The sequence below is a fragment of the Choristoneura fumiferana genome, chromosome 28 (assembly GCF_025370935.1).
Source record: "Choristoneura fumiferana chromosome 28, NRCan_CFum_1, whole genome shotgun sequence".
NCBI classification, from domain to species: domain Eukaryota; kingdom Metazoa; phylum Arthropoda; class Insecta; order Lepidoptera; family Tortricidae; genus Choristoneura; species Choristoneura fumiferana.
In genome coordinates this window covers 7739569-7752535 of record NC_133499.1, presented here as the reverse complement: position 1 = coordinate 7752535, position 12967 = coordinate 7739569, and the positions used below count along the sequence as shown (strand labels likewise).

At 37.8% G+C, this 12967-nt stretch overlaps 1 protein-coding gene across 2 annotated transcripts in view; it reads right to left on the bottom strand.

Moving 5' to 3' along the window:
* The window catches only part of LOC141443984 (uncharacterized), a 127386-nt gene extending 115002 nt beyond the window's left edge, over positions 1-12384 (bottom strand). For both annotated transcript variants that reach the window (XM_074109429.1, XM_074109428.1), the window contains exon 1: positions 10378-12384. In XM_074109429.1, coding sequence (XP_073965530.1) covers positions 10378-11934 — 1557 coding nt within the window. In that variant the 5' untranslated portion in view covers positions 11935-12384. The remainder of the gene's footprint in view (positions 1-10377) is intronic.
* Between the last annotated feature and the right edge of the window lie 583 nt (positions 12385-12967).

The window sequence follows — 12967 nt, the reverse complement described above, 5'->3', positions numbered from 1 at the left end:
TCTTTCCTTCGAGTAAAACAGTCAACAAAACGCATGACTCTATTTTTTAAATAATTTATTGAATCAGGCGTTACTTTGCGGAGGTCCATATCAATGAACTAAAATAATTAAAAAAAAAAAAAAAAAAAAAAAACAATTTGTGGGTATTTTTGTTTTGTTCCATAAAACATATGTGGGTACTTGGGGAGTTACAGTGACAAATTAAAACGGTAGTTGTGGTTCGTTAGTCTAACAACTGGTAGCATGGTGTACTGTTGTGTCACTCTGAAGATGAGCTCTGGTTGAGTTCGAAACGCGTCAGTGTAGTGTGGTGGTGGTGATAGATGGGTTTGTGTGATTTGTGTGTGTTCTTACAGTGTGGAGGTGGAGGAACTGCATGAACACGCATATTTTGCATAAGCTTAGCTATCGTAAGGTCGCGGGTGAGCAAGGAAATTATTTTAGTTCATTTTAGTTTTTACTTTGACTTGTATTTTTTTAAAGCTTATACACACATATTAACAGTCGCTTATGCCTCGCGCCTGAGGAGAAAGCACCTCGTAAAGCGTAGTGCACACGGCAAATGACTTTATAATGCCGGTGTCAAGTGTCAATACGCATTTGGGAGGCCATCTTGAATTTCACATTTCGCGAGAAGCAATGAGGGCTATCGCGTATGAATTCGCCGCTAGAGGCGCTAGTGTAGCGTGAGGTATCCGAAATGTCAAATCTCATAGTTTTTGGGTGAGCTACGCGGGTTTATTTATAATTAGAATAATTTTGTGAATATTTTGCAATATCTGAAATTAATTATGGCAAATATGCGTTCCGGGGCAATGAATGTCTGTGTTTTGAGACAGTTTTGTCTTTCGGAAACCTCTGTCCTCCCTTTTTTCGGAACAAAACGGGGACTATGCAACACTGTGGCATGCTCGATATTTTTATGGTACGGTTTTAAGGGGTATTAAATATGATTTTTTAATCTAAACTTTGTTTTCACGCCCGTAATAACTTGAAAGCCATACATAAAAACCTCACGCAACAGTGCGCCATCTAGTGAGACAAAAAACGATAGCCCTCATTTTGACGATGGTATAGCCTGGAAACAGACAAGCTTGAGGTCCCGGGTTTGATACCCGTTCGGGACATACCTTATCATTACTTCCTTACTAATATTATAAATGCGAAAGTAACTCTGTCTGTTACGCTTTCACGTCGAAACCACGGAACCGATTTTGATGAAATTTGGTATATACGTAGTTTGAACCCCAAGGATCAACATAGGATACCTTTTATTCCGGTAGAGGGCGTCACCGCGCGATTACCTAGATCCGCGCAGACGAACTCGCGGGCATAAGCTAGTAAATGATACGAATGTTTGCTTTTTTGTTTGTTTTTCTGTGTAAGTGAATAAATGTCTTCTTTCTTTCTTTCTTTCTTTCTTTCTTTTGAGTCTTGGGATTTTAACATGCATTTAAATATTTATTGTACGAGCATCAATCTATTTCAGAATGTTTCAGTTTCAGCATCAATATCTGATACGACTTTATTTCGGGTAAGCTATAATTCGTCTCAAAAGCAGCAGGTCTAAGAAGCAAATTAGCAATTGGTCTAAGTTGGTCCAATGAGGGCTATCGTTTTTTGTCTCACTAGATGGCGCACTGTTGCGTGAGGTTTTTAAGTATGGCTTTCAAAGTCTGTTATTACGGGCGTGAAAACAAAGTTTAGATTATTGCCACAGTGTTGTTTAGTCCCCGTTTTGTTCGGAAAAAAGGGAGGACAAAGGTTTCCGAAAGACAAAACTGTCTCAAAACACAGACATTCATTGCCCCGGAACGCATATTTGCCATAATTAATTTCAGATATTGCAACATATTCACAAAATTATTCTAATTATAAATAAACCCGCGTAGCTCACCCAAAAACTATGAGATTTGACATTTCGGAGACCTCACGCTACACTAGCGCATCTAGTGGCGAATTCATACGCGATAGCCCTCATTGGTTTTGGTGTGGTAGAGCCTTACTGTAACCACTTGCTGGCTGCAGTACGAATCGGCCGGCTCCACCGGGTTAGTAACCACACTCCCACAGAATACCGGCGGCAATAGTAGTTTTGCTACTGTTTCGTACATCTGATATGTCGTTGTTGTGGCTGTATTTTAAATCAGGTCATATGATCTGAAGAAACTCTTCAATCAAGTGCGCACTACATTCAACTACGCGAGCGCAAGTCGAGGACCGTTCCACGAAGTATATAGCGTGGGAACCAAGAAGAATGGCGCGCTCAGACAGTTATCTAACCGGCGGATAGATGGCGCTGATTGTAAATCAGGGTCAACAAGATTTTGTATCAATGACTTGCATGACATATCCCACTAATATCGTAAAAGCGAAAGTTTGTGTTTGTTTGTTTTCTCTTCACGTTTAAGCCGCTGAACCGATTTAAATGAAATACGGTATGCAGATAGTTTGAATCCCGGAAAATTGCATCGTTCCCGCGGTATCCAGCGATAAAATTTTGTATTCTTCTTGACACAGGTATCTCGATACTTAATAACAAACAAAAAGTTGGAAAGCCCCCGACTTTGTCACTTCAAAGTTGAATATCTCAAAAACGGCTGATCCGATTTTGATGAAACATGTCTAAGAACCATCGCTAGAAAACCTGATTTCAAATAAAAAAAACCGCATTCAAATCGGTCCACCCGTTTAAGAGCTACGGTGCCACAGACAGACAGACACATAGCGGTCAAACTTATAACACCCCTTTTTTAGCGTCGGGGTTAATAAAATGTAAAATATTACATAATTTTGACTTTTTTGCTGACTGTATATGCTTTGTCATCTAAACTGCATGTCCGTACCAAATTTCAAGTCGGTACTATTAACCACTGAGGAGTTCCCTTCTGCGGAGACGATCCTGGCAGAACCACCAAGATGTCAATTCCAGATTATTGTATTGTCACCAAGTTTAAGTACATAAGTATGCCAAATTTCGAAGCTAAAGAAAAGCTTGTAAAAAGTGCATCAGCTAAAAAAGCTTGTATTCAATAGAAAACCTGCTTTCAAATAAACAAAACCGCATTCAAATCGGTCCACGCGTTTAAGAGCTACGGTGCCACAGACAGACAGATAGTCAAACAGACACAAATAGCGGTCAAACTTATAACACCCCTCTTTTCGCGTCGGGGGTTAAAAATGTAATTTTTAACAAACATAATTTCATTATGATTGATTTTTTGGTGTCTTTTTGTATTTTCTATTTCAACTCCAAATTTTGTTACTTTTACAAACTGAGACATGGATGCACAGAAAAACACTGTCCAGCAGTGGTGTAGGGGTTATAGCACGCAGCACGGAATGCTGAGGACCTGGGTTCGATTCCCAGTGCTGGTCTCTTTTTCTGGTTTTTCTGTGCATCCATGTCTGTGTTTGTATTTACGATAAACATAATTTCTTTCCGGTCTGAGTGGAGAGCCTTGGGGGAGGCCTATGTCCAGCAGTGGACGTCTTTCGGCTGACATGATGATGATGATGATGATGATGATAATTTCTTTAACAAATAAGCGTGGCTTATATCACAGCAAAAGACGCGAGAGCGGTAAGCTGACACCCAATCAGCGGTCAAGCGTGCCCAGCCCGTCATGCTCTGATGCGTGGGAGTTCTAAGCTTTTGGGGCTAGAAGGCTTCGGAAATACGAAGCTGACCAATAAGGGTTTCTTGACAGGCGAATCGCTAGATGGCGTTAGTATCGAGTTCCGTTTGATGTTAGTCTTGCTGCGATTGGCTCATTTAGATTAATGGTTGATCTTGATTCGTCATGTCCGTCCGTATGTCACAGCCTTTTCCGAAACTATAAGAAATATACTGTTGAAACTTGGTAAGTAGATGTATTCTGTGAACCGCATTAAGATTTACACAAAAATAGAAAAAAAAAACAATAAATTTTGGGGGTTCCCCATACTTAGAACTGACACTCAAAAAAAAAAATATTTTTTTTCCAACAAACCCATACGTGTGGGGTATCCATGGATAGGTCTTCAAAAATGATATTAAGGTTTCTAATATCATTTTTTTTTCTAAACTGAATAACTTCAATTTGTATAATATTTATATGGACTAATTTCTTTTAACATAACATACATTAGGTACGAGTATATCTCTCATAATATATAATAATAATGTGTACATGTTAAATTATGTGGCGGCGAGCGAGCGACTTGGATAGGTTAAGTTCAGAAGGCTAAGACCTTAGCCTTCGATGTTAGGTTTTTTTTTATAACAGAGCGGAAAAATTAATGGCTTGCTTGATTGTTTGCTTTTATCAAAGTTTTTAATAAATTACAAGTTTTAATTCTTAGGTGTTATGAACATTATACGCTTTGATCGTTATATCAATTGATATTATAATATAAACAACGTTATACCTCACAAAATTAGATATTTTAAAATTATACTTTTCGTTCATTATATCCAGTGAACGTTATACTAAACGAGTTTATATAAAGTGAGTGTATATATTATGAGTATTATACCTATAAATAAGTTCTTATGTCTCGCCAGTTTATATTAACCAGGTCATCCGTCCAATATAATACAGTCACAAAATTACCAACCATACCTAATTATATAAAGCCCATTTAAAATAATTGTAAAAACCCACTTCATTTCCTTCTTTCCTTAATAAAAAAACGGGTTACCTCTATGTGGTGAGTTGAGTCATGTAGGTCTTCGGGTTTTATTTCCCATCAACGTATTAATACGACTGTACTCATATATAAGTCAGTTAAATTAACTATTAACTATATCACTGTTTTTGGGTGAGCTACGCGGGTTTATTTATAATTAGAATAATTTTGTGATTTTGCAATACCTGAAATTAATTATGGCAAATATGTATGCGTTCATCCCAGCCTATATACGTCCCACTGCTGGGCACAGGCCTCCTCTCAGAACAAGAGGGCTTGGGCCATAGTTCCCACGCGGGCCCAGTGCGGATTGGGAACTTCACACGCACCATTGAATTGCTTTGCAGGTTTGTGCAGGTTTCCTCACGATGTTTTCCTTCACCGCAAAGCTCGTGGTAAATATCAAATGTAACTCCGCACATGAATTTCGAAAAGCTCAGAGGTGCGAGCCGGGGTTTGAACCCACGACCCTCTGCTTGAGAGGCGATAGGTCAAACCACTAGGCCACCACGGCTTACATATGTATATATGTATGCTTTACTGGGCAATGAATGTCTGTGTTTTGTCTTTCGGAAAACTGTCTTCCTTTTTTCCGAACAAAACGGGACTACGCAACACTGTGGCGCTGGCGTGCTCGATATTTTTATGGCACAGTTTTAAGGTATTGAATATGATTTAAATCTAAATTTTGTTTTCACGCCCGTAATAACGAACTAACCACTATACTTCAGGCAGGACCTTTTTTAGGGTTCCGGAGCCAAAATGGCAAAAACGAAACCCTTATAGTTTCGTCAAGTCCGTCTGTCTGTCCGTCCGTCCGTATGTCACAGGCATTTTACTCGAAAACTACAAGATGTATATCAATGAAATTTGGAGTACAGATGTCTTGTCAAAGCCGCTATTTAGTTTTGTAGTTAAGTTACACGTAATAGAAATTGAAAAAAAAAAATTTTTACTCGCATCAATGTGTGGTACATAGTTCGACAGCCCTTTTGAAGACATAGTAAGGTTTCTCAAAAACTTTTTTTATTAAGTCAAGATTTCCGGAAATAACCGCTCCCAAAGTAGCAAAAGTTGTGTCCCCCCTCTATCTTGTAAACCGTTTGTCCAAAAAATATGCAAAAAATATGGAAAGGTAACGCTTACTAAATACTTTCAACGCAAAATTGGTTTCAACATGATCGGATATACCGTTTTTGAGTTATTGCCGAAAAACTGCGCTTCTCAACAAAAGGACGTAAGTGCCGTGAAGATACGCTCTTTTTCTGGTAATAGATTTTAAGACTGTACCTGTTTTAATTGTGTTATAACGCACATAGTATTACTTGATTTCTTTCGTAACGGCTACGGAACCCTATCTTGGGCGTGTCCGACACGCTCTTGGCCGGTTTTCTTTTATGCAATCAGTACTTCATGTAGCTGTATGTGTAATCATTCACTTAATTCTCGTGGCACTACCTATATACGAGCCGAGGTGCGAGCCCGGGTTCAAACCCATGACTGTCTGTCACTCACAGGTCTAATTGGCTACCACAACTTCTAGTCCAATCGTCATCACCATCATATCAGCCGTAGGACGTCCACGAACACGTCCAGGAACATAAGTACAGTAGCAGTACAAAAATTTAGTAATGGGTCAATCATCATTATAGTGTGGTTATTGAGTCCCGTAACTCAAGAGAGATCAGTTATCACTTTGTTAGAAAAATTATTGGGAGGGTGCGAAGTACTAGATGGGGGTAATGAAATCTATCGCAGCGCTCATAGTGGCTAAAAGAAGAAATAATCTAGGCTCCGCCATCTGTCATACTCATATGAATCTGTCATTAACAAAGCAATTTGTATAGACTTTAACTACCTAATTTTAGTAATAGATGTTTGCGTTTTGATGCGAGCTTGAATTATTGAACACTGTCCCTGTTTTGTTCTTAATGAGGGCTATCGTTTTTTGTCTCACTAGATGGCGCACTGTTGCGTGAGGTTTTTAAGTGTGGCTTTCAGAGTCTGTTATTACGGGCGTTAAAACAAAGTTTAGATTAAAATCATATTTAATACACCTTAAAACCGTACCATAAAAATATCCAGCAACCACAGTGTTGCTTAGTCCCGTTTTGATCGGAAAAAAAGGGAGGACAAAAGTTTCCGAAAGACAAAACTGTCTCAAAACACAAACATTCATTGCCCCGTAACGCATAATTGCCATAATTAATTTCAGGTAATGCAAAATATTCACAAAATTATTCTAATAAAAACTATGTGATTTGACATTTCGGAGACCTCACGCTACACTAGCGCCTAGCCCTCATTCCTCTACATCTCGGACATGTCCAGCAACAATTTTCCTCATGAAACGGTTTGTGGTTGAACTTTTATATTGAGTGATACCAGGCGCGGCGCACTCCGCGATTTAGGTGCGATTCTGTAAGTATCAAAACACGCCACGCCCACACGCTTTTGGGGACTGAATAACAACACTATAATGATGATTGACCCATTACTAAATTTTTGTACTGCTACTGTACTTAACTAGTTCTTAATAAATGTGCATTATCTTTTTGTGCTATCGTGTACTCCGTAAATAAAGGCAATGATAATGATTCTCATTATCAGCACGCTTGCAGGTCATTGAACCTTGGCCGATTTATAACTGCAAATGATGACTCCATGTCTAGAGCGCCTCAGCACTATCGAAATCGATCTATCCGTTTGAGAGACACAGACAGACATTGGTGTCAAATTTATAAAGGGACGTATCTGAACATCGAAAATTAACTTTTTTCAGGCCCTGCTAGTTTAGATGTGCTATCACAAAACAAATCATAGTTTTATGTTGTTTACCTATGAGGGTTTAATTTAAAACTAATAATATTTTTAACGAATTCAAATGACTTTGTACCATATTGTATACTTGGTAAGGTCAAATATTTGTGCAGACTTATGTGGTTGCTATATACACTATGCCTGGAAAAGGATTAATAGATCTAATGTTAAAAACCGGCCAAGAGTGTGTCGGACAGACCCAAAATAGGGTTCCGTAGCCATTACGAAAAAAATAAGTAATATTTTTCTAAGGATTTCGTACTTTACACGGAATATTCCAAGTTTAGGTATATTTTATACCTTAGGCTGATATTTACTCTTAAACTACTAATAATTCTCAAGAAAACTTAACCGTTATAGGTTTCCTTGTAAGTTTGATATACTTACTACCAACCTGAATTTTTGAAATTTTTTCCACCCACCGGTTTAGATTTTAGAGGGGGTTCACTTTAAAGTTGAATATTTTGCAAACACATCACTGAATCGAAAAATCGTTTTAGCAAACCCCAAAGACCTATCTAACGATACCCCACACTTACAAGATTGGATGAGTAAAAAATTACCCCCATTTTACGTCTATGGGAGGTACTCTAAGAAAAAATATTTTTGAATTTTTTATTGTACCATTTTATCGGCATAGTTTACGTATATATTCGTGCAAAATTACAGCTTTCTAGCATTGATAGTCCTTGAGCAAAGCCGCGGACGGACAGACAAACAGACAGACAGACATGGCGAAACTATAAGGGTTCCGTTTTTGCCATTTTGGCTCCGGATCCCTAAAAATCGACGGTCAACGAATGTAAGATAGATAAGGTTTGATACCTATTGTGACCGTCAATATTTTAACTAAGTATATTATCAGAACTAAAGATATTTCAATTTTCGATATTCAAATACGTGCCCATCCCGTGGAGATATCGGGATAAAAAGTAGCCTACATGTAATTCCAGATGTCCAGCTATTAACATACTAAATTTCGTCCTAATCTGTCCAGCCGTTTTAGCGTGAAGCATTTATAATATTGTTAGTAGGGTTTTAGGAATTGCTAAAACTTTATTTTATAGTTAACATACTATAATAATTATCAAAATGGCTGGCATACTAACTTGTTTTTCATTGGATAGTCAAGGCTACACTTCTGGCCTTGGTTGATAGCACAAGCCTGTTTTAAGAATGAAATAAATCAGCCAAGCTCGATGCGAACTCGCGCACCGAGGGCTCCGTTTAAATTTGTAGGTATTTATGAATATCCAGTGTTAGCAGCGCCCCTCTTCTAAGCAAAATGTTCGCAGGTTTAGGTAATTTTAGATGGTTTACTGACATTGACAGTCAGACATAAAAACCGGCCAAGATCATGTCGGACACGCCCAAAATAGAGTTCCGTAGCCATCACGAAAAAATGAAGTAATATTTTTCAAAGGATTTCGTATTTTATACGGAATCTTCCAAGTTTAGGTATATTTTATTTTATACCTTAGGCTGCTATTTACTCTTAAACTACTAATAATTCTCAAGAAAACTTAAGCGTTATAGTTTTCTTTGAAAGTTTGATATACTTACTACCATCCTGAATTTTTTCAAATTTTTCCACCCACCGGTTTAGATTTTAGAGGGGGTTCACTTTAAAGTTGAATATTTTGCAAACACGTCACTGAATCGAAAAATCGTTTTAGCAAACCCCTAATGGTTTTAAAAGACCTATCTAACGATACCCCACACTAAAATATTGGATGAGAATAAATGACCCCCACATTACGTCTATGGGGGGTACTCTAAAAAAATTGTTTTTGAATTTTTTATTGTACCATTTTGTCAGCTTAGTCTACATATATATCCATGCAAAACAACAGCTTTCTAGCATTGATAGTCCCTGAGAAAATCCGCGGACGGACAGACAGACAGACAGACATGGCGAAACTATAAGGGTTCCGTTTTTGCCATTTTGGCTCCGGAACCCTAATAATATGATTTTCAGACAAGAGGCTCCCCATGAGAACGACATAGTCACATTTGGTGTACTAAAACCCTTGTAAAAAAATTAGATTTATACGATGTGTTAGATATTTTTGCATTCTATTGTGGCACATATTAATACAGGTACAGTCACTAAGTAGTACATGATTCAGTTTGTACAGTAAACTGAATAAGAATAGTGTACCAAGGTGAAACGTTTGTGATACTAATGTCATGTTGACATTCCATAGTTTTGTCAAGGAAATGATTCATAGTGAAATTTATTATAAAAAGGTTCCACCCTGGGAATGGTACCATCAGCCAAATAAATGGTCTATCAATTTTTAAACAAGTTCCTATCAAATGAATATGTCGCAAGGAATTATCAACTTTAGGCCACATAATTGGCTAATGATACAGATAATTACAAAGATATAGGTAACATTGGCTGTGTCTATATCTTAGCACTTAGTACAGTTGGCCCATGAAAGTTTTGATCACTTTAGTACTTTGTCCAATTAAACCAGATCAAGGCAGAGTGGTATGCATGATGAATGGGTTGTCAATGTCAATGTGACATGGTTTTAAGTTGCTTATCATTTTCATGGGAAGACTAGGTACATCCCGTGTGGTGTCGGGTTCGAATTACACCTCTCCATTTCTTCCGTGGATGTCGTAAGAGGCGACTGAGGATATAGGTTAAGGTATACCCGTAGGCGACAGGCTAGCAACCTGTCACTATTGTACCGTTTTTGTCCAACTTAAAACCTAAAATTGCTAAAAGTGGCTCCGAAGCGCTAACGTTTCGTGTGCTCTGCCTACTCCATTTGGGAATACAGGTGTGATGTTTATGTATGTATGTATGGACTAGGTACATGAATCAGTTTGTGCGACTGGTTAAAGCTACTATGATATAAAATGACTACTTACCTCACTAATCTTCAAGCTTTCTAAGCTCCTCTGTTTGACCTTAAAATTTAAGGTTCCATAGCTCCGTTCCTCAGCAAACGGCACATCATATATATGCTCCTTGTCCACAAAGAACTCCGACTTCTCCTCCTTACATTTACACTTTAAATGGCATTTAAAACTTTTTCCGTCATTCACAACACATTTGGAACACTTTTTCTCCGTTAAAAAGTCAAAATTGGAAGTTAAATGCAGACTCTCGTCACTACAAGAACAAAATCTTGAGTTACGATTGGAATTGAAGCTCGCACTCAATCTAGTGTATGGTAAAGACACAGTTGAGTTTCCATTCGCACAGTTTAAAGCATTCAAACAATTGCTGAACGAATCATTCTGACTCGCACTTCTATGTGCAATATCCAGAATCTCTGTACACAAATAGTGCATTTCTTTTGGTTTTTTGAGACTTAAGTTAGTCTCCGCAATATCATACATGTTCTTGACTTTCTCCGCTTCTCTTTGCTCAAGAACTTGTTCCAGTTTCTGTAGCATATGTTTCGTGTTTTTCTTTTCCGGTGTCAAGTGGATTCGTGGTGGTTTTTTCGGAGGAGGCCCAGCGGGTAACGGCTGCTTTAAAGCCTTCTTTAATGTATCGGTCAGGACTAGATGTGGATTCTTTCTTTCCAAACGCATCGTCTCACTAGAAGCACACAAATCGTTCATAGAAGCTAAGTTTGGTTTGTATTCTAAACAATCCATATTAAATTCTGTAGATTCTTTTGAAATAGAGACTGAATCTCTGGATTCTATATCCTTTGGTTCTTCAGTGTCATTTTCAAAGTGAGATCTTAACTTTTTAATTCGATTAGTTTTGTCATCATCATGGTTCTCAGTTTCAGAACTTACACCGCTGTCTGTCATAGCGTCTTGTTTCGCATCATCTTTTTTCTTGGGTTTTAGAACCATAGCATACTGGTCTAGAATATGCTTCGGCACTTCTGAGTTTGGTATAGAATTCTGTCTAACTATAGAGCTATTCGGCACAACAAAATTTTCCTTGCGCATTTGATTTTCAAGTAAATTACCAAGCTTCTTCAAGCGCTCGTTACTGAGTTTTCTGTCCATTTTCAGAGTGAAATCACTAGTCTCGCTTCTCCCGTTGCAACTGCCGTGCCTTTGTGGCTGTATTTTGCTTCTATCACAGCGGAAAGCGTGACTTCTATGCAATTTTTTACCGGGATCACTTGTCTGTCTGGTTAAAGAAGTTTTAATGTCACTAACACTGCGTTTCACATCACTTTTGCTGTACAAATAACTCAAGTTAGGTGCAGCGGACCAGTCCTCGGTCGATGAGTCGGATTCTGACCACATTTTATCCTTTTCAGACGGTATTTGATCGAATTTATCCTCATTATACTTGCAATCAAGTTCCTCGTCATTTTGTACAGTAAACGATTGTTGTTTGTTCAGGTGTTCGCGTTTTACGCTTCTCTGAGCTACAAGGGGTTCACTATCGTGATTCAGACTCTCAAATTTACTTTTAATTGCTTGCACTCTGTTAGTTTTGTTCGTAATCATTTCGAATTATCAGACATTTTTGATTAGTCGCGACACACTAAAAACTTTTTTTATTGACGTGCACTAAACAACACTAGATTTAGTCACACAACAGAAAAAGCGATTTTAACAAACCAAACTGTTATTTTGAAATGTTATTTTTTGCTTTTAATAACATTAATTAAAGTAACAAAACACTCAACTGACTCATTTATAACATGTTTTTTTAAAAACCTTTTTTCACAGGATGTAAGGCACTGGCGTTGTCGTAATAGTCACTCAATCGAACAAAGCACGGAAAGTTTTCTAGATACAAACATATTACGACACAATTGATAACTTGCAGTGTTATTTTACGCGAAGTTATGCTATTTTGAAACAAAATTCACTTGACAGAAAGTTAACATAAACAATTGAGTGCAGCAAGCAGCACCCGTCCGTTCGAGGAAGGGCATGGCACTTAACTGGTGTTGCCAGCAACAACGTAACGTTTACCCTGAAAGTTAAAGATGAAAAGTTGTTTTTCTTTTTTATCGTTTACCGAAACATGTTAGATGATTTTTAATATTTTCGTCTTTTGATTCTGTGTTTTTGTCACTACTTAATTCAAGTTTTTTTTTTCTTAATACCTATGTGTAATCTTAGTCTTATTTAATGAGGGCTATCGTTTTTTGTCTCACTAGATGGCGCACTGTTGCGTGAGGTTTTAAGTGTGGCTTTCAGAGTCTGTTATTACGGGCGTTAAAACAAAGTTTAGATTAAATCATATTTAAAATCGTACCATAAAAATATCCAGCAACCACAGTGTTGCTTAGTCCCGTTTTGTTCGGAAAAAAGGGAGGCCAAAAGTTTCCGAAAGACAAAACTGTCTCAAAACACAGACAATAATTGCCCCGTAACGCATAATTACCATAATTAATTTCAGGTTATGCAAAATATTCACAAAAAAATCTTATTATAAATAAACCCGCTTAGCTCACCCAAAAACTATGAGATTTGGCATTTCGGAGACCTCACGCTACACTAGCGCCTCTAGCGGCGAATTCATTCGCGA